Source organism: Eretmochelys imbricata, chromosome 17 (assembly GCF_965152235.1).
Source record: "Eretmochelys imbricata isolate rEreImb1 chromosome 17, rEreImb1.hap1, whole genome shotgun sequence".
NCBI lineage: Eukaryota > Metazoa > Chordata > Testudines > Cheloniidae > Eretmochelys > Eretmochelys imbricata.
The window spans coordinates 1,073,070-1,096,596 of NC_135588.1; the positions used below are offsets into that span (position 1 = coordinate 1,073,070).

Below are 23,527 nucleotides of genomic sequence, written 5' to 3' on the forward strand. Positions count from 1 at the left end.
CAGTCAGTAGTGGCACAAGGCTCCAGTGTGCCCTTCCAGAGATGCACAGGAAAGCTGAAATCCATCCTGGGAAAAGCAGGGGCAGCCTCAGCATTAGAGCAGTTGAACGCAGGGGCCTCCAGGACATGCCCAGTTGTCACACTCAGCAAACGTAGTGATTTCCTTTATCCTCCCCCACTCAGATTCAGACCTTGCAATGTGAGAAGGCTCTATGCTGGATGAATGGGATGCGTCTGGTAACCCACAAGGACAATGTTGTTGGGCTTCCCCAACATCCTTTCATGATCGTAGCTATCTAAATCTGAAAATTCACAGTGTTGTAACTGTAGGGGTCCTGACCCAGAAAGGAGTCGTGGGGGGGTCATAAGGTTGTTGTAGGGGGGGTTGCGTTACGGCCACCCTTCCTTCTGCGCTGCTGCTGCCAGCAGTGCTGCCTTCAGAACTGGGCGGCCGGAGAGCGGCGGCTGCAGGACGGGAGCCCAGCTCTGAAGGCAGCGCCCCGCCAGCAGCAACGCAGAAGGAAGGGTGGCCTGGTGTGGGATCGCCACCCTTACTTCTGTGCTGCTGCCTGCAGAGCTGGGCCCTCGGTCAGCCGCCGCCGCTCTCCAGCCGCCCAGCTTCGAAGGCAGCAGCGCAGAAGGAAGGGTGGCCTGGTGTGGGATCGCCACCCTTACTTCTGTGCTGCTGCCTGCAGAGCTGGGCCCTCGGTCAGCCGCCGCCGCTCTCCAGCCACCCAGCTTCGAAGGCAGCAGCGCAGAAGGAAGGGTGGCCTGGTGTGGGATTGCCACCCTTACTTCTGCGCTCCTGCTGGCAGGGTGCTGCCTTCAGAGCTGGGTGCCAACAGCCGCTCTCAGGACACCCAGCTCTGAAGGCAGCACAGAAGTAAGGGTGGCAATACTGCGACCCCCCTAAAATAACCTTGCAGCCCCCCCCGCAACTCTCTTTTGGGTCAGGACCCCCAATTTGAGAAACGCTGGTCTCCCCTGTGAAATCTGTATAGTATAGTGTAAAAGCACACAAAAGACCAGATTTCATGGTCCATGATGCGTTTTTCATGGCCGTGAATTTGGTAGGGCCCTAGTCGTCACAGATCCAACAACATCCTCCAAGTGCAACCCATTCTACTTTTAAAGGCTGCGCTTCACGGTGCCTTTTAAAACCCAGTGCAACCCAGCGGCAGGACAGCCCATGCCCTCCACACTGTCTGCCAAAGCAGCACAAAGCCATCCACTGCATCAAATACTGGCTGCTACAACAGCCCTGCTATTCTGTTGCCCTCCAGAATGGGGCTGGCCCCTTTCAGCACAGTCAAGCTGCTCCCCCTGGAAGAGGGAACGTTCCTGGTGTTTAAGAGCTAGGATTGTTTCTAAAGGCCTCCGGACTTCGATACGGTCTCCTGTACCATGTACAACTCACCACAGAGCCAACATCCTGTGAGTGCAAACAAGGCCCAGACCTCAGCACGGCAAAGGGCCCCTTTGCAGGGTGGATTTCTCCCCCATTTGTTCCTTTCTTACAAAAGGAAATGAACGTTATTGTCATGTTTGGACTCTGGAAGGCTCGAAGGAGTGAAGGCTTCATCAACCCAGGCAGCTGTGCTTTGATACTCAAGCACATCTGGTAGCATGTGTGGTAAGCCCACTGAGCTCAGAGCCCAGCAGGTTAGCAGTGAAGTGGAAGTCTTCACTGAACTGCCGGCCTTTGGTCTTTAGTGGTGAGACATTCTAATTACTGCCACAAAACACAGCCCATGCCATCCACAGTTTAATGATCTAGGCACAAACAGTAGGTCTGATCTATTTTCCCCCATTCACCTATTTTAAGCACAGAAGCTGTTTAGCACCACCAGCTGATTTCCCTTTCCGGGGCTTGATATTACTTTCAAGTTCCCTTAATAGGAACGGCAGGGAGAGAGTCTGTCATTAAACATACTTGGATTTTTTTAAATGGCTGTCCTGGGAAGTGACCTCCTAAAATGCTGCATCTTAATTTCATGAAAGTCTCAGGAGACAAATCTGCAAGCGATCACCACAACATCCCCATTAATCCATCCTGCTGGCAAGCGTTCAAACCATAACTCAGCCATGAGCACAGCCTCGGCAGAGCTCAGGACAGGCAGGTCCTTGGACACAATGCCCTCAGGCAGAGAAACACGATTCAGTTACTAAAAGTTCCATCTGCCCTTTTTTCTCCATCCAAGAGGACATCCAGTTCTTTGACTCCTCACTCCAGGCCAGCATGCTGCCCACAATCAGATAAACAGACTCATGACACAGACTGGGATTCACATTGTTAGCCATGAGCAGCTCAATGGGCCGACTCTCCTCTGAATTAGCCAGAGTGGCTCATACTTTGCATTGAGATGGGAAGATCCTGAACTCAAACGGAAAGACAACAGAAACTGCAGGTACCTGTGGCTTCAAAGGCATAGTTTGCTCAGCCAGCTTGGAATGTGAGCTCCTTGGGGCAGGAACTGCAGCTTTACACCAAGCCAAGCTCACTGCTAGTTTCTGCATAACTACTAATGAAGACATCCTCCAGCCCATAAGACTGGGGAGGGCTTTCCAGGGAAGGTCTGAAAGACAGATCCTGGCTAGAGCAAGAACCTACATTGCCTGAGTCAAAAGAATTTGCTATACCAGAAAGGACCATGAGCCAGTCAGGCCAGTGCTGGGTTCTCTCAGGTGGCCTGTAACAAGTCTCAGTTTGGTAACTGGTAACAAACGGCCCTATCAGAGACTGCAGGAGCCACGGGAATCCTGGTTACAATACCACCCTCTAGGCCGCGGGGAGGAAGAGAAGAGATGGAACATGGTGCTGAGCAAGTAGCTCCCATACTGAAAGGTACATTACACACAGAGCAACTCAGGGTGTTTGGATTGAGAAATAGGTCCCACCACAACACCAGACACAAAGCAAAGACACAAGCACTTCGCACCACAGGCACCTGACAGTAACAGGCCCATCTCAGATGACTAACAGAGACCATGGGAAGGCTGCACTCGTGCTTCCTGGGTCAGACCCGAATCCCCCAGGCTGGGATCTCAGCCCAGGCCTGATCAGACTCACTGTATTTCAAGGACGACCATCCAATTATTTGACGCCCCATTATGACAGACATGCTAAGAGCACTTTTTATAAATGAGCTCCCACTGCCAGGGTAGCGCTTAGCCAACAGCCTCCAAGGAAAAGGAGCCAAAGCGACTAAGGGAGAGCGTTTGTCTCACCATTTCTGGACAGCAGGTCTGCAGTCAGAGGAACGCAAATTCCTCAAGAAAAACACACCTGAGCAGTCAGTGAGACCTGAAGAAGCCAGGAGAGCTGGGTAAGAACGCGGTGGGCAAAGCTGGGAACAGTCATACAGAGGAGAGGACTGGGAGATCTGGGAAATGCAAGGCAGCTCCTGGGAGTTCCAGAGCCCACAGGGCTGGGCCAGGCTTATACTCCGTCCCAGGGCCCGACAGGACACAGCCTCGAGGTGGGTGAGAAGAGAAAAAGCCCAAACAATAACCAGCACAGGATGGAGGGCGGCTAAGGAGAAGAAGAACCAGGAGGCTAGGCCTGCAAGAATTCACACCCTATGCCCTCAGTTACAAACACAGCCTAGTTGCTAACAATATTAAATTCCAAAAAGACTAGTAATGTAGGAAAATAAAATAAACATCCTGCACACTCACCCAATCCTGGTAAACAGCTTCCCATGGGCATGGAGAAAACTGATGATGAACCTTTTGTTCAGCTGCATGGGAAAAAAAGAGGGGAAAACAATTAAACTCTCCCCGATTTCCTGTGAATTAACAGAGTCCCTGGTGCGAGAGTAACCTGGCCTGGATGTGGGGAGTGGGCATTGCAGATGGGAACCAAACGGACATGCCCAAACGCTCACAAACGCTATGCACACAGGAACAGGGCAAGTGCCAAGCAGCTGGAGCATGAAGCCAGGGCGAGCAGGCTGGATGGACGCACGGCACCCTCTGCTGGCTACTGTGCCCAACTGCAGCGATCACAGCAACCAACTTCTACTGGACAATATACAAGATCAGCCAGAAACAAAGCGCCAGGGATAGTGCAGGAGATTTTACTGCATTGGGTGTACATTTATCCTGGACTCAGCTCAGTGCTGGGAATCCTTGTGACACCAGAAGCAGTAACTGCTACATGGCTGCTTCTGGTGCACTGCTCAAAACATCGCTCCCACTTACCTGAATAAAGCCCTCACATCCGCTAGCCCCATCTGAAATGAGGTCCCCGCTGGTTTCTCTCTTCACAAATAAGGGCAATTTTGCTATGTCCAGGCATGAAAGATCTTTACCAGAGAGTCAGGGCAAACAAAGAAGAGGCTAGAGCAAGATAAATACAGTAAAAGCTGTGTTATCTGGCACTTTACCAACTGGAAAGCTCTAGAAACTGGCATTTCTGATAGGGTTTCCAGGTATCCAGATCCGGGGCAGCGCTCACCTTGGGTGGCTCCCCGCAAGTGGCGACATGTCCCTGCAGCTCCAAGCCAGTATCCCCCATCCTCCCAACATGCTGGATAACAAAGCTTTTACTGTAACATGTTTATAGGCCTCTCTGATTCTGAGAGACCTAGGAGGGTATTTCTGGGAGGTGCCTGGGCTATAGAAGAGACAGATGCCTTCCCTGGGCACGCCTCCTTCCATCCATGACCTGCTAGACAGGGAGCTACATTTCTATGTCACTGTGGAATTGTTTTAGAAGCAGCTCATGAGTTTAAAAATATAGACAATGAATTGATGAAATATACAGGGGTGTACTTGGTAGCCTTCACCGACGGGATAAGCTGTCAGCATCCATACCTTATGAACAGACGGTCACAGCCAGCCAGGCTGTAAAACACTGGGAGAAAAACTTTGGGGTGGGCTAAACTCCACAGGGCTAAAACGTAACCTGTTAGCTAAGTCTAGGCTCTAGAATGCATGTTATGATTTTTTTATATGTAACCATTTGTTTCCATCATTCTACGGGCTTCTTCTTGAATCTTAATTCTTTGTTAAATAAACTTAGATATGTATATAGTGAAAACCAGTATAAGTGCTGTGTGTTAAGTGGAGCAGTGATTCTGAGGTGAAACTGGCGTGTACTATTCCTTTGTGAGTAGCAGATGTGTGAATTTGGAAAGTGCCCCTGGATTTGGGCTGTCCACTCCCGGGAGATGCCCTGAGGGAGAGTAGGTGGAGCGTTCCTGCACCGAGACAGAGGGGCCTGCTAAGCTGAGAGGGCAGTGCTTGTGTTGCCCGTGGCTAGTGGAGTCAAGGATCCCCAGCAGGCACAGGCAAGGCAGGCGGTAGCGAGATGCCTCACAACCCTGGGTGCCTGCAGGAAGCGTCACAGGTAATTTCATCCTGCTGCTCTAAATTCTCTTGGCAAGTTCATTTGGATATTGAACTTTTTCACTTCTTTTAAACTGTTTTGGACATTGCTGTGCATGGTTAAAGTTACTGTGTTTCATCGAAGAAGTGGCTGCATTACAGTGCAGGATAAACGGAACCCTATACATGTCTTACCCTTCCTACTCACAGTAATGTTGTGAGGCTCATTTGCAAAGTCCTCAGATCCCAGGATGAAAGGGACTATAGAAGGACACAGCACTATTGTGGCATGAGACAAAGAAATCAATCCAAAATACCCACCCCCTGGAGAACTGTCTGGAGAAGAGACACTGGCCAGGAAACCAGTAACAACCTGGATCCATTTGCAGGAGATGGCAGCTCTAACAAATCCCTAGCTCTTCTATAGCGCTTTCCACCTTTCAATCTCACAGTGCTGTATAAAGGAGGGCAGTCTCATTGTCCCTATTTTACAGATAGGGAAAACTGAGGCACAGGGAAGAAACTTGTCCAAGGTCTCCCAGCAGGCCAATGGCAGAGCTAAGAATCAAACCCAGGTCTCCTGAGTCCCAGTCCAGTGCCCTATTCCCTAGGCTGTAAAGACTCAGCTGCTAGCAGGGAACTGAATTTCTCCTAGTGTCCTGGTAGTGCTGAATAACCTGTACAAATGTGGAATGAGAGGGCTGCTCAGGAGGTTCACACCTTGCTGGGTATTTACCAGGGCATGATGGTCCCAGCTCCGACACTAATTACCTCTCATCTTGTTTGCTTTATTCTCCAGCCTACACCCATTATTTTGCAAGCCCTGTGCAGTGGGGCTGCTCAATTAGGTATAATTAGGCTTGACCTGAATTCCCTCAGGACCCATGCAGGAGAGTAATGCCCTGCTGCAGCATCGCTCCTGGGCCATGTGTGAGCTTAAACATAAAATCTGCTCGTAAAAACCCCTAGACCAATTAAACTGGCTCCTGCAGCCCGGGGCTCTCACTCACTCACTAGCTATTTTGCTGCGGCCCCAAAACACTCCTTGAGTTGAAACTTGACTTCACTTACCACCATTTTATTAACTCTGTAGATGAAACCTGGGAGTGACTCGAGGAACATTGGGCCAGCAGGTTAAACAGCGACTGGCAGGCCAGAGCAGGAACCAATGTTCAGTGTGGGCCCTAATTCATTGTTCCTGCCCAGTTTAGATATGACACAGCAAAGGCAGCCTCTCCATTGCCTCTCTGAGGGGAACCAAAACCGCTCTGGGGTGCTAAGACCAGAAAAGAGAGCATTTAAGCCAAGAAAATTGAATGGGCAGGAGAAAGCTTTTAGGAGTGTTACCGCCTGTGGGTTGAGCCTCCCAGCCCCTACCATGTGCCCTAGTTAAGGAAAGCCCATCACTGGAGTGAGTCTCACTGCCCAATGGGTGGATGAACCCAGAGCACAAATGGGTGGCTGGGACCCCGTCGTGCATGCTTTCTTTGACTGCTGGAGGCAAGGGAGAAGAATTCGCCACCTTCAAGATCCTTGAGGGGGAAAATAAGGACCAGGGTGACTGAGCTCCCTCCATCAACCTGCCCTTCCCCCTGCATGAGCCCACACCTGCCGATGTTCTCACTGCAGCTCTACCAGAGCTTGCTTGCAGGCTGCATGTGTGTGAGGAGAAGGGGGTGGGGAATATAGGTGGGGTAGGACAGAAACTCTTTTCCTCCAGCCCCACTCCCACCCCACAGCCCCAAAGAATTCTCAGCCTGCAGCCACTGCACCTATTTACTGGCAGTGGGGGAGTGGCAAAACTCCCCACCATGAGTGGAAAATGACACATACACATGCTGGGGAAGCGTGTACCAGATTCTTCCCACACAGAATGAACCAGTCTTTTCGGAGGCAGGGGAGGGGGTAAACAGTATCCCAGCTCCTCTCCCTTCAGCAGGGAGCACCAAGCTGCAGTCCAGTGCAATGCTGGCCCGCTCCCACCTGCAGCCCCAAAGGGCTGGATGGCTGCAGACAGAGTCCATATGCTAAGTGGGAGCCATGAGGACATGGTGAATGTTTCTAGGAAGTGGAAGCCAGAACGCATTCAGAACACCTCTGGGAAAACAGCATGTTTCATGTTAACCAGCATCTGCAGCACTAGCCATCTGGCAGGCCTGGGCAGAGAAGAGCCTACGCGCCCTGTAGGGCAGCTGCACACATGGGCAGCGCCTCTCTCACTTGTTTCAACACAACTTTTACCCCATAGCCCCAGCTTTTGATGAGCTAATTGCTTGACACTGAGCTGAAAGTTCCAGAGTTCAACCTAAGGCCACTGGCTGCTTTGACTGGGCTCCTCTCTGAATGACTCTTTCCCTTGTGACTCACCTGCCAGTCAGTCCCTGGGAGCCCTCCTGCTCATCCAGTCAAAAGCTGCTTCTCACAGCAATAGGGAACAGTGACTTCCACTGAGCAGCGCAGGGCTCTGGGGCTGGGGAAAGAGGAAGTCACATCACCTGCTGCACTCATGTGGGGGAGGGGAACACTTCCCCAAACCCAGGGTAATGAGCTTCTTACCCTGAGGCAGAGGGTGAGTGCAGTTAGCAGGGCTGGTAAAGGACTCTCTTCCTTGTAACTTCCTCAAACCTTCCATCAGCCTCCAGTGCTGAAGGGCAGAGAGTGCCACAAGAGGCTTCTGCAAGGTGCTCTGGGGAGAGAAGGGCCGTGAGGACAGACACTTTATATGACATGTGCCACCTGCAGATCAAAGGGAAAAACCAGTTCCCTGAACATACAGATTACTGCACTCTGCAGCGGGCTCCATCCCTGGGTGAGCAGACAGGTACACTGTACCAGCCAAAGAGAGTTCCTCGTAGCCCCCAGCCAGGTAATGGGGAAGTGGCACTGGGTTTGCAGCACTCTCTGGGGAAGATGCAAGGAATGGCCTTCGGATTAAGGGTACAAGAATGACTATACGGTGTCAGACCTAGCCACCTAGCCCAGTATCCCGGCTCTGACAGTGCTTCAGCAGGAATGAACAGAGCCCGGCAATTTATCAAGTGATCCATCCCATCATCCAGCCTCAGCTTCTGGCAGTCTAAGCTTTAGGGACACCCGGCGCATGGGCTGTGTCCCTGCCCAGCCTGGCTAACGGTGACTGATGGGCCTAGCCTCCATGAACTTACCTAGTTCTTTTCTGAACCCAATTTTACTTTTGACCTTCACAACATCTCCTGGCAATGAGTTCCACAGACTGCCTGTGCATAGTGTGAAGAAGTAATTCCTTGTATTTGTTTTAAACCTGCTGCCTATTCCTTTCACTGGGTGACCCCTAGTTCCTGTGTTATGTGGAGGAGTCAATAACACGTCCTGATTCACTGTCTCCACAGCAGTCATGATTTTGGAGATCTCCATCGTATCTCCCCGTCGTCGTCTCTTCTCCAAGCTGAACAGTCTGAGTCTTTTTAATCTCTCCATGGAAGCTGCTCCCTAATCATTTCTCTTGCCGTTCTGTACCTGTGCCCATTCCAATATATCCTTTTTGAGATGGGGCGACAAGAACTGCACGCAGGATTCAAGATGTGGGCCTACCAGGTATCTATACAGAGGCATCGTGATAGGTTCTGTCTTCTTATCTGTGCCTTTCTTAAGAGTTCCTGACATTCTCTTGGCTTTTTTGACGGCCGCTGCACATGTAGTAGCAGATGTTTTCAGAGAACTTCCACAGTAATTCCAAGCGCTATTTCCTGGCTGGTAAGAGCTAATTTAGAGCCCATCATTTGGTATGTACGGTTAGGATGATGTTTTCCAATGTACATTAGTTTGCATTTATCAACATTAAATTTCATCTGCCATTTTGTTGCCAAGTTTTGTGAGGTCCCTTTGTAACTCTTTGCAGTCAGTTTTGGACTTAACTAGCTTGAGTAATTTTGTAGTCTGCAATCTTCGCCACCTCACTACTTATACCCTTTTTTCCAGCTCATTTATGAATATGTTGAACAGCACAGGTCCCAATACAGATCTTTGGGGGATCCTAGTATTTACCTCTCTCCACTGTGAAAACTGACAGTTTATTCCTACTCTTTGTTTCCCATCTTTTAACCAGTTACTGATCCATGACAGGACCTACCCTCTTATCCCATGACTGCTTATTTTGCTTAAGTCTTTGGTGAGTCAAAGACTTTCTGAAAGTCCAAGTACACTATATCCACTGGATCACTCGTGTCTACATGTTTGCTAACACCCTGAAAGAATTCTAATAGAGTAGTGAGGTATGATTTCCCTTTACAAAAGCCATGCTGACTCTTCCCCCAACAAATCATATTCATATATGTGCCTGATAATTCTGTTCTTTACTACAGTTTCTACCAATTTGCCTGGTACTGAATTTAGGCTAACTGGCCTATAATTGCCAGGATCACCTCTGGAGCCTTTAAAAAAAAAATCAGTGTTACATTAGCTATCTGCCAGGCATCTGGTACAGAGGCTGATTTAAGCGAAATATTACATACTGCAGTTAGGAGTTCTGAAATTTTATATCTGAGTTCCTTCAGAACTCTTGGGTGATGTGGTCCTGGTGACATCTTATTGTTTAATTGATCAATTTGTTCCAAAACGTCCTCTACTGATACCTCAATCTTGGACAGTTCCTCAGATTTGTCACCTAAAAAGAATGGCTCAGGTTTGGGAATCTCCCTCACATCCTCTACAGTGAGGACCAATGCAAAGAAATAATTTAGTTTCTCTGCAACGGCCTGGTCTTCCTTGTGTGTTCCTTTAGCATCTCGATAGTCCAATGGTCCCACTGATTGTTTGGCAGACTTCCTGCTTCTGATGTACTTAAAAAATATTTATTATTAGTTTTTGTGTCTTTTGCTAATTGCTCTTCACTTCCTTTTTTTGGCCTGTCTAATTATACTTTTACATTTGCCTTGCCAGAGTTTATGTTCCTTTCTATTTTCCTCAGTAGTATCTGACTTCCAATTTTTAAAAGATGACTTTTTGTTTCTAACCCCCTCTTTTACTCTGTTGTTTAGGTGGTATTTTTTTTTTTATCTTCTTACTGCCTTTTTTTTTTTTTTTATGTGGGGTATACATATAGTTTGAACCTCTATTATGGTACTTAAAGAGTTTCCACGCAGCTTGCAGGCATTTCACTCCTGTGACTGTTCCTTTTAATTTCCATTTAACTAGCCTCCTTATTTTTGTGTAGCTCCCCTTTTTGAAGTTAAATGCTACTGTGGTGGGTTTCTTTGGTATTTTTCCCCTACAAGGATGTTAAATTTAATTACTTTAATGTCACTATTGCTGAGTAGTTCAGCTATAGTCACCTCTTGGACCAGATCCTGTGCCCCACTGAGGCCTAAATCAAGAAGTGCCTCTCCTTTTGTGGGTTCCCAGACTAGCTGCTCCAAGAAGCAGTCATTAATGGTGCCTAGAAATTTTACCTCTGCATCCTATCCTGAGATGGCATCTTCCCAGTCAATATGCGGATAACTGAAATCCCCTATTATTACTGGGTTTTCTGTTTTTTGTAGCCTCTCTAATCTCCCTGATCATTTCACAATCACCATCCCTATCCTGGCCAGGTGGTCAGTAGTATATTCCTACTGCTATACTCTTTATTATTCAAGCATGGAATTGCTATTCACTGAGATTCTATGATACTGTTTACATTTTAGATTTTTGCTATTCAGTAAAACCTCAGAGTTACGAACATCTCAGGAATGGTGGTTGTTCCTAACTCTGAACAAAACATTATGGTTGTTCTTTCAAAAGTTTACAACTGAACATTGACTTAATACAGCTTTGAAACGTTACTATGAAGAAGAAAAGTGCCGCTTTTAACCATGTTAATTTAAATGAAACAAGCACAGAAACAGTTTCCTTACCTTGTGAAATCTTTTTTTTAAACTTTCCTTTTATTTTCTTAGTAGTTTACATTTAACACAGTACTGTATTATATTTGCTTTTTTTTTTTTTCCGTCTCTGCTCCTTCCTGATTGCATACTTCTGGTTCCAAATGAGGTGCGTAGTTAATCAATCAGTTTGTAAGTCTGGTGTTCGTAACTCTGAGGTTCTACTGCAGGGGTCCTCAAACTGGGGGTCGGGACTCCTCAGGGGGTCGCAAGGTTATTACATGGAGGGTCACAAGCTCTCAGCCTCTACCCCAAACCCAGCTTTGCCTCCAGCATTTATAATGGCGTTAAATATAGTAAAGAGTGTTTTAATGTGTAAAGGAGGTCACACTCAGAGGCGTGCTGTGTGAAAGTGGTCACCAGCACAAAAGTCTGAGAACCCGTGTTCTACTCTATGCTTTATTTCACATGTAATGCCATTCCCCTCCGAATCCCTCAGCGTGACCTATTCTGTCATTCCTGTATATTTTGTACCTTGGAATTATCGTGTCCTACTGATTATCATCACTCCACCAAGTAATGCCCATTATAACAACATCCGCATTTAATACTAGGTACTCAAGTTCTCCCATCTCAGAATTTAAGCTTCTTGCAATTGTGTACAAGCATTTCTCAAATGTGTCAATATTTAGTTGTCTGCCTTACATGTGATGTAACTGAGCAGGACTCTTTCATTTGACAGTTTCTCTTCAGTTCCTACCTGTACTTCATCAACTTCTCTCCTTTCCTCCTCACTAGGACGCAAAATATCCCATTTAATAAATGCTCCCCTAAGGGATGCATCTGTCCAAACCAAGTGCTCCGCCATACCTGTTGGCTTTCCCCCCAGGCCTCAGTTTAAAAACTCTATGAACTTTTTAATCTTACATGCCAGCAATCTGGTTCCATTTTGGTTTAGGTGGAGCCCATCCTTCCTGCATAGGCTCCTCCTTTCCTCTTTCCTAATAAATCTAAATCCCTCCTCCAAACACAATTGTTTCAGCCACGCATTGAGACCCTGCAGTTCTGCCTGCCTGGCTGGCCCTATGGATGGTATTAGAAGCATTTCAGGGAATGCTACCATGGAGCAGGGGTTTGACAGTTCAGTAGCGGACATCCCAGAAACACTGGCGTCCAAAGAAGTTATGAGCATATAGTGAAGATACCAGTTATAAAACCAAACCACCTAGTCAGGCAGAAGAGGGGAGACCTCACACACAGCTAGTACCTGAAGCTGAAAATAGCTCTTTCAGCTCTCTTGAGTCAGTATGTGAAGACAGACTAAACCCTCCCAGGAAGAGGCAACACCACCAGACAAAGCTGCCTACTTCTGTCCATGCAGCATTCAGACATTGCATCACCAAGTAACCCGACTTGTAGCATGGAAGGAATCTGCATTGGTTAACAGCTGGACAAGGGGCTAAGGAAACCAGGAGCAGATAAAAGACATACTAGACAAGCCAGCTTAAATCACAGAGATGACACAATGAGAATGCTCAGGTGACGCTCAGAACCTCTGCCAGACAGCCTAATGCTGGTAGAGGCAAGGGGGGTGATGGAATATTTGTTAATTGGACCAACATCTGTTGGTGAACAAGACGAACTTTTGAGCACCACAAAGCTCTTCTGCAGGTCAGGTGTGTGGAGCTCGCAAGCTTGTCTCTTTCACCAACAGAAGTTGGTCCAATAAAAACATTATCTCACCCACCTTGTCTCAATTAGAGCTGGTAAGACAGTTTAAGTGAAGGTTCAATACAGTTTCGAGTCAGAAGAGGGGAGAAAAAGAACAAATTTCAAGGGACTTTGCGCTGCTCAAGAAACACCTCAAAATGTGTCTCCGACCCAGCGCCACAAATCCAGGAAACATCATCAAGGTGCACAAGAAAGGGAGTGGCAAGAACTGATGCGGGAACCAGAGGATCCAGCTCTCTACATGAGCAAAGATCCATCCGGCTTGCTGCAAGGAGTCAGAACGAGTGCAGAGCTCTGGCACCTGAGTGTCAGCCCCAGCTGTGAACAAGGCACCAAATAAGGGAAGGATTCTGGCGCATCAACTCCCAAGGAAAAACTGTTTCAAGTTAAAAATTGTTCCTTCAGGTTTGGAACTAAAATTCTGTATCTGTTCTTTATCAAGTACAGCAAACTTTCCTCAACAGCAGCAAAGCTTCTGTGGAGCAGAAAGCAGTGTCAGAATCAAAATGGGCTGCAAGAGACAGGTCCATTAATCAAGAGACACCAGATGCAAGGCTGCATGAAGAGAACACATCACATCCACTAGGAGACTGTGAGCACAGCAGGCAGCTCTCCTAGATCTAGGGTGTCCTCAGTGCTGAGCGGCTTGGGCTGCAGACCCCTAAATTACACAGCTTAGCTCCAAACCATCTACCGCATCTGTCCCATACACTTGGTGACTAGTGGGTTTACTGGTGACCAGCCACTAGTGGCATCAGTCCTTTCTGAGGCACAGCTTCCTTGCTCATGAATTTGGGCAATAAGGTTCAGTGTTCCTTCAGCCAGGCAACAGCTGGGAGAATACAACTGCCTGCTCAGGGGACACACTGCCAGACCTTCCATCACGCTCTATAAGATTCCCTCTTCCAGGGGTGGCTTCTTCACCATTTCTGCCCCTTTACTAGACCTGGCACATTCGTCCATTACAACAGCAACACCGAATCTGCAGCACCTCCCATGCACACCCAATCTGAGATCTCATTAAACTCCAAACTAAGCAGGGTCAGACCTGGACAGTGTTTGAATGGGAGACTGCTAATGAAAATAATACATTTTTACAGCCCTTTGTATCTTCAGAACACTATACAAATGTTAACTTACTAATCCTGGAAAACCCAGGGAGCTGCAGGGTGTGGTGCTGGTCAAATAGAAGGAGGTGCTTTTTCCTACAGAAACCCTAGCAAGGTACTGGTGGGTGCTGTGTTGTTAGAGGGGCTGTTTTTCACAGGAGATATAAAACAAAGGAATCTTTAAGATGACATGGAATATATGCGTTAACCATAGCATTGTGGCAAATTCCAACATCTGGGTAATTATATTCTGACTAAATTCTCCTACAATATCAAATGGACACAGAACTCTCCTTCGCCTCCTGTCCTAAGTCACTCTGTAATGCTGTTTGCCGTTAGCAGCTTCCATGTCCCACCCCAGAACTGGCTGCATTTCAGTGTTGGTACAAGTGATTCCTGTGCAAAAAACGTATGTGCATGCACAGAGTTGATAAAGAACTTTGACTATTTGGGATAAGAAATTATCCAGAGAAGTAAAATCCAATTTGCTGATGCTTGTGGTACCACTGTAAAGAGGCCCAGAGCCCTGAAGTACCACAGACTTGTGACACACACCTGTACTCCCTATGGCAAAGGGAACATTGACACGCTGACCCACCCTCACTGCTTTGTCGCTGCAGGAGGCTGAGGGATACTGGCTATGATTCTACGGCAGGTTTAATCGTTATAAGAAATTACGAGTCAGCATCTCAGCAGAGGAAACAGAAACCCTTAGAGAAGCTCTAGTGAAACAGACAAGCCTTCCAATCCCTTTCTCCGGGCACCACCAGGTCCCATTGCAAGGCTGGTAGGATAATGAGCAAGGACTTTGTACACAGAGCATTTTAGTAAAATGACACCAGTGAGTGGAGAGTCCACTGGCTCTTGCCAGTTCTGAACAACCAAATGTACCTGACCAATACATACACTGTACAATATTTATCAGCGAAAAGTGCATTACAGTACCGAATTTTCTCTTTCCCAGCACTGGCCACTCTAAAACATGCCAAAGATACTCCTCAGACAAGATGTCAGGTTAACGTTCAATGCAGAGTTCTCTACAAGTTGGCGCTGGTGCTGCAGGTTGTTTGGGACACATGTTCTGCTCTTCAGTGCTGCATGTGGCTGTGCAGTACGGGATGGAACAGCAGGCACTGGCATCAGCAAGACAAGTGACCCAGGCAGGCCCATTCTTTGTGCTAGGGGGTGAGGGAGAGTCTGTGTGTTTAATGTTGAAGTGGAAGGCAGGGTACAGCACAACAGATTTCACAGCTCACTACTAAGCAAACACGATTTAAACCAACTGGTTTTCACAAGCAGTGAGGAGGCTTTCCCCTTCCTGTAACTTAGAGACTCCAGAGATACAAAAATGATCACTGACAGAACATTAATTCTGAGAAGCAAGTGAGGGATATATTTAATAGATTTTAAAATCAGAAGGGATAATTGTGATCATCTCATCTAATAACCCAGGCCAGGGAACCTCACCCAGGTTCCTGCATCCAGCCCATGACTTTGTGGTAGGGCTAGAGCAGAGCTATCAGAAAGAGGCATCCAAGTGATGGAGAATCCACCACAACCCCTGCCGAGCTGTTCAAAAGGTTAATTACAGTCACTATTAAAAATGTGCTCCTTATCTCCAGCTTGAAAGTTTCTAGCTTCAAGCAGTTGGATCTTGTTATGCCTTTTCTCGATTAAAAAGTCCTTTATAGTCTGACATCATCTCCCTGTGTCATTCTTAGAGACTGTGACCAAATCGCCATTTAGCCTTCTCTATAATAAGCTCAATAGATTGACCTGTTTGTTTGTGAGCTCTGTGCTGGACCTGCACTTCTTAGAACGATGAACCATTGCTATGTGGTGCTCTTCACCTGATGACCCAACTTCTAACTGGGAGAAAACAAAGATGATTAATCATAGAATACCAGGGTTGGAAGAGACCTCAGGAGGTCATCTAGTCCAGCTCCCTGCTCAAAGCAGAATGAATCCCCAATTTTTGCCCCAGATCTCTAAATGGCCCCCTCAAGGATTGAACTCACAACCCTGGGTTTAGCAGGCCAATGCTCAAACCACTGAGCTAACCCTCCCCCCCAAATACTTAGTCCTGCCTTGAGCACAGGGGTCTGGACTAGAACTCCTCTCGAGGTCCCTGCCAGTCCTACGAGCCTATGATTCTGTGATATCTCCAAGGAAAGCCAATCAAGTGAAGGCGCCGATAAGCCATTTTCAAGGGGTGGCTGACAGAGTCTCCCCTCCTAGGTTATACCCCACTTGTTATGTGTCACAAAGAAGGAAGGGGAGAAAAGCCCAGGAGACAGGACTCTTTCTCATTCCTGCAATAGGATAAGAACCTCTTCAGAAAAACAACAACATTGTGACGTATAATTCTGATGATGTCAGGAGAGGTCAAGCTGTGAGGCTCAGTTCTTCCTTGGATGTGAACTTGTCCAGGTAGCAGCACATTAGCTGTGTGGTGTGGAGCAGATTCAATTCAAAGACTGGTGCCTCTGTGAAACCAAAGGAGCATGCACTGGAATATGTGTCATCTGAGATTCAAACAATCTGTCAGGACGAAGTCTCTGGAAAACCAGGTTTCAGTCTGTCCTATCTGCTGAAAAGGTCTGAAACAGGACTATGTTAACGCAAACTGGATACCTATTACAGCACGCCAGCAGGATCTACATGGGGCAGTTAGAGTGCAACACATTAGTCTGCTTTACAAATCATACTCCTCTTGTGTGCTTTGCAAGCACCACGTATACAAGCTCTTAGACTAATGACAAAAATCATAAGAAGGACTGTTGAGCCTACAAGCACCTGCCCATTCTGGGAAATCTACCAAACACTCTCCTGACACTCCACTTAGACCACTCTGCCCTTGAGTCCCTTTCGCGGCTCTGCCAATTACTACCATTGCTAGGCCTAAACCGCAAACTCCCTCCTTCCATCCTCCGCAATGCCCCCCTCCAGAGCCCAGACCAGCACATTCACTCTGGAAGGATGGACTCATGTAGCAGCAGGAGGAGGCTGGTTAGAACAAGGAGGAGGATTTGGCCACACACAAATCCCTGGCTACTCAGCAATGATGGGAAAGAAATGAAGAGAGATGTGAGTCATAGGGAAAGGGGCTTTCAGGAAGATGGCATTTGCTTGTAAAGTCTAGCAAGGTCTTGTTAGAACTTTACTTACTCATCCAAGCCTTTCTGAGCACGGGGGATGTAAGAACAGCAACTCACAAAAGCACCTTTCCGAGGCACTGTAATGTTCCAGATACCCACTAACATCAGATGCCCATAGCTGGAAGGAAAGCACGTTACACAATCTCTCCCCGTCAAGCTGCGTTAGTCCCTACCTTGGTCCTCACATTTAAAAAAAAAAATCCACCAACATGGTCTGAAAAATCGATACCAACTTCTGGAAATTCTTACTGGTAAATAAGCCCATACTTTCTGGGTAATGACAAAAGGTCAAGTGGCTTGGAAAGCAACACGTGGGTTCCACTTGACATGCATGCACAGGATATATTGGTAATCACGCCTGGTGAGCTGTGACAGGTCTCAGCAGCACATCGGGGAAGGCCCACGGAAGAAATCAAGAGCCCAGACCTGGGGAAATGGCGTTGATTCTGGGGGATCTCTCGTGCAGCTGAGACAGGAGTTCAATATTATAAATAAAATAAATACAAATATTGTCAAACAAAAAGCATAACTAAAAAAGAGAGTTCCGTGCAACCCTGGGAAGGTGTGTAACTGGCAGGCTAGAGGGAGCAGAAGCCAGTGCTAGCTGCATGGCTTATGTCACGTCTCAAGCCCAGAGAGGCTAGGAATGTGGTTTTAGTGTTTAACCAGCCTCAACTGCAGCCTGGCACACTCTGCTTCCTCCTGAGAGAAGGCCTCTCTCTGTTAGAGGAAAGAAACCAACATCACAGCTCGAAACAAAACGGCTCGAGTAAAAATAAAGCCCAGGGTGGTTTGGTGACCGAGGTCACGTTAGGAGGTGGAGAGTTTGCAGGTTGGGGGATGCACTCAGAGGTGCTCACACTGCCAACCAAGAGAAAAATTACAGTGGGGAGACAGAGAAGAGAACTAACTCAAGTCCAGCAAGTAACAGGTTGAGAAGCCCCTTTCACACGCCACCTGCACTGGGCCTGCTCCCCAGCTCTTGACACATAGTTTGTAAACCGTTTCCTAAACACAAAGGAAAAAAACCCCAGACCTTGACCTGACCTCCACAAGTGAGTAACCAAAACCCAACAGCTTCCTGCAAACCTGTGGGGGTGGAGACAGGACTCTGCTTGGGGTGGGAGAGAAGAGACATTAGGAAGCAGGTCTCTAGTGGGGGCAAAGGAAGAGAATTCAAGGAGTGTGCCACTGGTCTAATGGGGAGGGGAGAGGAAAAACTTTAGGAAGCTGCCTTTGGCCTCCTGCTAGTACCTAGCGCAGAGGTGGGCAAACTACGGCCCGCGGGACCGTCCTGCCCAGCCCTTGAGCTCCTGGCCAGTGAGGTTACCCCCGGCCCCTCCCCCGCAGTTACCCCGCCGCACAGGCAGCGCAGCTGGCTCCGTCCAGGCAGCGGGGCTGTGAGCTCCTGACGCTCTGAGCGGCATGGTAAGGGGGTGGCAGCGGTGGCGCATGTGGGTGGCAGAGGAGGGAGTTGGGTAGGGGTCCCGGATGGCAGAGAAGGGAGCGGTGGCGCATGTGGGTGGCAGAGGGGAGTTGAGTAGGCGGTCCCAGCGGGCAGTCGGGACAGGAAGCAGGGGGAATTGGATAGGGGGTGGGGTCCCGGGGTGGGGGGGGGGCGGTTAGAGGCAGGGGGTGCCGGGAGAGGACGGTCAGGGGACAAGGAGCTGGTGGGGGTTGGATGGGTTGGAGGTTCTGAGGGGGACAGTCAGTTAGTGGGGATGGATAGGGCGTGGGGGCCAGGCTGTTTAGGGGGCACAGCCTTCCCTACCCGGCCCTCCATACAGGGGGCCCTTGATGTGGCCCTTGGGCCAAAAAGTTTGCCCACCCCTGACCTAGCATCCTCTCCACAGAAATCTCTTCCCTTCCCTTCCTCACTGGAGCAGCACTTCTGGAGCGTAATGCAACAAAGCAGTTGATACAGTTCATTGTACTGCAGTAAGGAGGACAGGGAGCCCTACTTTTATTTTCCTGCAAAAGCAGAACACAACGCATGGGCGACTGAAGGGCTCCCAAGTCAGATATTAGGGAGCACATTATAAATCTAGCAATACTTTGGGCAACTGCACAGCCAGGAGTCACCCTTGCTGGAGATATTCAGAGCAACATGCAAAGGAGATAGATTTCCTGAACCACCAGAGACTCCCTTCCCACTCAAATGTTCTAGAGCTGCTACAAGGCCCTGCGGTCAGCTGGACCTGGTGCTGAGCTGTGGGGACTGTGATCCAGCACTGGCTCATGCACTGTCAAAGAACCAGGAGCCCCCCCCACATTGGGGGACAAACATTCCACCTCTGTGGAGCACCTCAGCGAACAACATGAACACAAGGGTCCATGGCTGGCAGGCGATTAGGTAAGTGCCGGGGCTTGGCTGGATTAACTGGTGACCTGCCCACCACTCTCAGTGCTTTTGAGTAGAGATGGAGCACAAGGCTGCAGGTGAACATCCTATAAGGATTAAAAAGCATTAGTCCTGAGCTAACAGTTTCTGGGGCATTCACTCAAGTGGTGAGTGCAACCCTGTCTGTTTCCCAGTGCATACATACTGGGCGACCTCTCACCTTTCTTAGAGCTGTGCTCCAAGAGAACAGTAGGGGGAGAATGCACAGAACCTGCTACATCAAAGGGTTTGTGCCTCAATTCCCGATTGCACTGTTTAAACTGGAAATAGAAGCCATGTCTGCTTCAAGTTACTCTCCAGATCTCAGCTCCCAAAACAAAAGGGTCACTCTTTGCCTAAGCTCCCCACCCGACCCCAGGAGGCAGTAAAACAGGGAGCCTTGCACTTCTGCCAGCAGGTATTATTCTTCCCAAGGCAGGCTCTTGTAAAAACCAGAACAGGCTGACTCTCATCGTAGCCCTGCACGTAACAGGAAAATGTACGAATAGCTTGAAGCCTAAGCCAGATGCCAGGGCGCTCTCCAAAGTCCTACGGAAGCAGCATCAGAAAGCTGGGAAGATTGTGCTTATGGTGCCCTAAATTCTCAGCCACGATCATTCTGCTCCTCAGAGTGACAGCCTCTACTGTTTCCGCACAGTCAGCAGTATGGCCCCCTCCTTTAACTCCTGTCTTTGTGCTGACCCCAAAACCCTGGGCCACCCAGCCAGCTTCCATTTTGAACATGGCTGTCTGGGCTGCCCTCCTCCTGCCATCCCAAAGCTCAGCCTATCTTTACTTTCCCCTCTGTCCAAAACACCATGATTTAACCATTCTCTTTAGTGGCTTCGGAACCTCAGGCCTCCCCATTAATTGTTCTTTAGCCTCTGGGAACTGTGCAGGTGGTACAGAGTCACGCTAGCATGAGCACTATGACTGAGGAGACAAGTTCCCGTTAGTTTGATGAACTGTCAGAAAAGATGCATTTCCCTACTGGCGCTCTCACCCAGGTGCCTCTGCGAAGGGGCCAGTACAGGATTTTAACAACACACCATTTCAACTTTTGTCTGTCGCTTATTTCTAATTATATATAGAGGAAAAGAGCTACAGGAAACACTGCAGATGTAACACACAACGACTTCACTAGGCAAGGGAGTACTTCTCTGTGGTATAGCTGTATGTGCAAAGATGTGTTCTTGGCTAATACGGTGCCAAGCACCCCAGAAACACAAAACGGTCCCAGAGAGAGCAGTGCAATCCCAGTGTGAGCGTGGACTGGATGGGTGGGATTGATACACAGGCAAGAGCAGCTGAGTCACGCTGGCAGGGGAGAGTGAAGCAGAGTGATCCGGGGCAGAGGAGCACTGCAAAGCTATTCAACTAGGCTGAGAGGAGATTTTATTCTAGTTCTCTACGAAATCTCATCACCAGCCACAGAACCCCAGACTCGAAACAGACTTTAGGCTGAAATCAAACAGACAAGGAAACCAGCCATTCCCCTGCCGCCCCAGTCAGCACAGTCACCCAAGAGGAACAAGCACGTGGAGAAGAAACAGCAAATAGAACCCAGGGAAAACGGATGTGAAACCCAGAGGAGCTGACTGGGAAAGTGACCTTGCTCTCTGCTGAGGGCATCTGCCCTACGATGAAAGCAGCATGCAGCCCAGGCAATCTACAGGACTCTTCAGTGCTCCTGGACAAACAGACAGCCAGAGTCACGGGAAGTGCCTCCTCCCACCTTTGATTACTGTTATGGTTGCAGGGATGCATCTGGTGTCTAGACACCATGGTGATGGGAGGATTAGACAAGCAGTGGGTAGAAGAGAATCATTCAGAAAGGAAGAGCTGGTGAATGAGGGAAGATGAAAATGGTCAAAGATATCCTGACACAAACAGAAACAACTTGTACCCAGCTATGAAGAGAGCCACAGAGAGACAAGCATGGTCTGGCAAGCTCCATGAGCCAGAAGAACTCAGACAGGGTTTCAGGAGGGAATGCAGGGACAACCCATCTGATCTCAACTGCCTTGCAAGGACAAAGGGGTGACATTGCATTTCCAGCTTCAGACCAGCATTTCTCTGATCACCTAACAAGAAGAAGATTTTCCAATCCAGTCCAGTACAAGGGAGACTTGGCGAAAGGCCGGGAGGCTAGAAGGGCCCAGAGCCCGTCTCCAGTCAAACTGTCGGTGACTGCGAGGGCACCGCACAGAGAGGTATCGCCTACAGATCTGACACGCAGCGCAGTCCTCGCCACCTCACCCAGCTCTGTCACACACCCTTCTCACTCTCACCACTAGCACTCACACCCATCACAGTCATTTAGAGAATCAACAGCAAAATCAAGGACATTATGCACAACGAGCTATGTTAATGTAGCGTTAAGGCTGAGACATTAATCACCAAAAATTAAGACCCTCCATAGGTATTTCCAATGTGCCCATTACCTTAGTATCTTGGCCCTGAATAGAAAGGTAAGAACCCCACTACATTTAGTCTGTAAGAAGGCATCTGCTCTCCTCACTCCTTTATGCAGTTGCTGGTGGCATTCTATTGCTTGTTTGCAGAAATGCAGCTGATTTGTCCTTTCAGTTGCTGCTGCTGAGGACGAAGGCTTGTGTGAAGAGCTGCTTGCAATGAGCTTTGAACTCCAGTTCTAATAGTCCCACTGTAACTGTAGCTTTGCCCCATTGCATTTATGTGCTACTGCAAAAGGACCTATCATTACAAGGGTCTACAAGACTGGGTAAGGGACACATTAATCAAGAAAGAAATGGAGTACTTGTGGCACCTTAGAGACTAACCAATTTATTTGAGCATGAGCTTTCGTGAGCTATAGCTCACTTCATCAGATGCATACTGTGGAAACTGCAGCAGACTTTATATATACACAGAGAATATGAAACAATACCTCCTCCCACCCCACTGTCCTGCTGGTAATAGCTTATCTAAAGTAATCGTCAGGTTAGGCCATTTCCAGCACAAATCCAGGTTTTCTCACCCTCCACCCCCCCACACAAATTCACTCTCCTGCTGGTGATAGCCCATCCAAAGTGACAACTCTTTACACAATGTGCATGATAATGAAGTTAGGCCATTTCCTGCACAAATCCAGGTTCTCTCACTCCCTCACCCCCCTCCAAAAACCCACCCCCATACACACACAGACTCACTCTCCTGCTGGTAATAGCTCGTCCAAACTGACCACTCTCCAAGTTTAAATCCAAGTTAAACCAGAACATCTGGGGGGGGGGGGGAGGGTAGGAAAAAACAAGAGGAAATAGGCTACCTTGCATAATGACTTAGCCACTCCCAGTCTCTATTTAAGCCTAAATTAATAGTATCCAATTTGCAAATCATTTGCAAATTGGATACTATTAATTTAGGCTTAAATAGAGACTGGGAGTGGCTAAGTCATTATGCAAGGTAGCCTATTTCCTCTTGTTTTTTCCTACCCCCCTCCCCCCCCAGATGTTCTGGTTTAACTTGGATTTAAACTTGGAGAGTGGTCAGTTTGGACGAGCTATTACCAGCAGGAGAGTGAGTCTGTGTGTGTATGGGGGTGGGTTTTTGGAGGGGGGTGAGGGAGTGAGAGAACCTGGATTTGTGCAGGAAATGGCCTAACTTCATTATCATGCACATTGTGTAAAGAGTTGTCACTTTGGATGGGCTATCACCAGCAGGAGAGTGAATTTGTGTGGGGGGGCGGAGGGTGAGAAAACCTGGATTTGTGCTGGAAATGGCCTAACCTGACGATTACTTTAGATAAGCTATTACCAGCAGGACAGTGGGGTGGGAGGAGGTATTGTTTCATATTCTCTGTGTATATATAAAGTCTGCTGCAGTTTCCACAGTATGCATCTGATGAAGTGAGCTATAGCTCACGAAAGCTCATGCTCAAATAAATTGGTTAGTCTCTAAGGTGCCACAAGTACTCCATTTCTTTTTGCGAATACAGACTAACACGGCTGTTACTCTGAAATTA

At 48.2% G+C, this 23,527-nt stretch overlaps 1 protein-coding gene across 4 annotated transcripts in view; it reads right to left on the reverse strand.

The window, feature by feature from the left end:
* Window positions 1-23,527, reverse strand: part of SMG6 (SMG6 nonsense mediated mRNA decay factor) — a 172,803-nt gene that overhangs the window by 125,523 nt on the left and 23,753 nt on the right. For all 4 annotated transcript variants that reach the window (XR_013348254.1, XM_077836597.1, XM_077836596.1 and 1 more), the window contains exon 9: window positions 3,678-3,739. Coding sequence is in view for 3 of the 4 variants with exons in the window: in XM_077836597.1 (XP_077692723.1) it covers window positions 3,678-3,739 (62 nt within the window). In the remaining variant the exon portion in view is untranslated. The remainder of the gene's footprint in view (window positions 1-3,677; window positions 3,740-23,527) is intronic.